The 1,855-nt window shown below is 38.4% G+C and overlaps 1 gene segment (V, D, J or C); it reads right to left on the reverse strand.

Annotated features, from left to right (window-relative positions):
• Positions 1–1,050: 1,050 nt before the first annotated feature.
• Positions 1,051–1,561, reverse strand: LOC143508969 (Ig heavy chain V region 6.96-like). The segment is given in 2 exon segments: positions 1,051–1,361; positions 1,453–1,561. Coding segments are annotated over 2 exon segments (420 nt in total).
• Between the last annotated feature and the right edge of the window lie 294 nt (positions 1,562–1,855).

Raw genomic sequence — 1,855 nt, forward strand, 5'->3', positions numbered from 1 at the left:
GTCTCGTTTCGTGTTGATTAATCATGTGCCCATTTTTATAGTGTAGTTTTTCATAGGGTGAGGGCATTTATTGAGGGTAAACGCAGGGCAGTAGGCTCACCCTTAGAACCCAACGGACGGATTTTACATCCAAAATACACCTTGTTTTCTCAGCTAAATTAAGGCTAACTTGTACTTCTGCATCAAACCTACGACGTAGCAGGACATAGATTATCTAGGGGTTTTTTGTGTACAAAGTGTTATGCCCAGGTTTTTAAGTTGCTACTTGTTTTTACATACAGAATACTTTGTGGTCATAGACAGCTTTGATTTGTAAGTGATGTATTTGACTGCTTTCTTTAATTAATACAAAACGCAATACTTGTACTTTTTACTTTCAGTACTTGAGTAATAGTTAGAATAGTTACCATAACCCATGACATTTGGTAGCTTTACACATTAATACACTGCATTATCTTGAGTGACATGACATACAGCATCAAGTTTCCCACTTTTTACCCTCGTCTCTTGGAATGTATACAGTGGAATTTTCTTGGTGTTGTTGTAAACATCTGTCAAACACCAAATCTGTTTTTAGATGCCTGCCTGACTCAGGCTAGTCAACATATAAGCTAACCGCTATACAGCTCAGTTTATGAAAACTTTAAAGTCACCACAAAATATGGTAAAATATATTTTTAAAGAATATACTGCATACTACTAGTCTTTTCAGGATTCTTGACTACAGATAATACACTTTTGACTCTGACAAACTAAATGTCAAACTGTTGCGTCAGTAACTCCACTAGTTCATGGAAACTGGTAAGAAATAATGTGATTAGAACAAACTGCCTGTCGTTATGAGAGACTGATGCATAATTTATTAACAAAATTTAAAATGGTGGAACTTACATGAAATTGCTAACATTAAAAAAACACTAGCTTAGACGATCATGTTCAAGCTTTGAACGACATTTGTAAAAGGTACTTCTTTGGTCTGGTTAGTCATGCCTCAGTAACTTGACTAGTTCATGGTCTAACAGTTTTTGAACAGCTCATTGGCTTGTTGTGTCACAGTGACTCTCGTGCACAGTAATAAACAGCCGTGTCTTCAGTTTTCAGACTCTTCACCTGCAGGTACAGCATGTTTTTACTGGTGTCTTTGGTGATGGAGAACTGGCCCTGGAGAGACTGGGCAAATATAGTGCCTGTGCCAGTATCAATGCGCCCAATCCATTCCAGTGCTTTTCCTGGTTTCTGACGGATCCAGTGCATATAGTAGCTGCCCATTGAGAATCCCGACACAGTACAGGACAGAGCGATGGACTCTCCTGGTCTCCCCACCACAGAGTCAGAGGAGGTCAACGACTGACCATGAACACCTGAAAAAAGGGTAAATTTGGGATGTCAGGAAAAAAGTACATTTTCAAAGTGCCTGTTAAAATGTTGTCGTTATGATTAGAGGTTTCTCACATGAAACAAAAGCAAGAAGAATTCCATACTGCAGCATATTCATCACTACAATCTCAATGTCTTCAGCGAGAGAAATCAGACATACCAGTGGTTCAGTAGGTAAAGCCATTTATATCTGTGTCCTAATGAGGGGGTGTGTGCTTAACCCTGACACAGGTCAAGAATACAAATTGCACATTGTATATGTAAATTTGCATTGTACTGCACATTATGATTGCAGGTGTGTTGAGGATTTATATCTGCAATGTCATTTAGAGGTTAAAACATTGGAGCAGCTTGGATGAAGGTAAATATTAATGAATCACATTTGTTATTGATATTTTCACCACTGTGGGAACACTGCAACAAATGTGTGATACATGAGATGGTACGTGTCTCCAACATCTCCCCAAACAGTACTTCA

This window comes from Brachyhypopomus gauderio, chromosome 2 (genome assembly GCF_052324685.1).
Source record: "Brachyhypopomus gauderio isolate BG-103 chromosome 2, BGAUD_0.2, whole genome shotgun sequence".
Taxonomy (NCBI): Eukaryota; Metazoa; Chordata; class Actinopteri; order Gymnotiformes; family Hypopomidae; genus Brachyhypopomus; species Brachyhypopomus gauderio.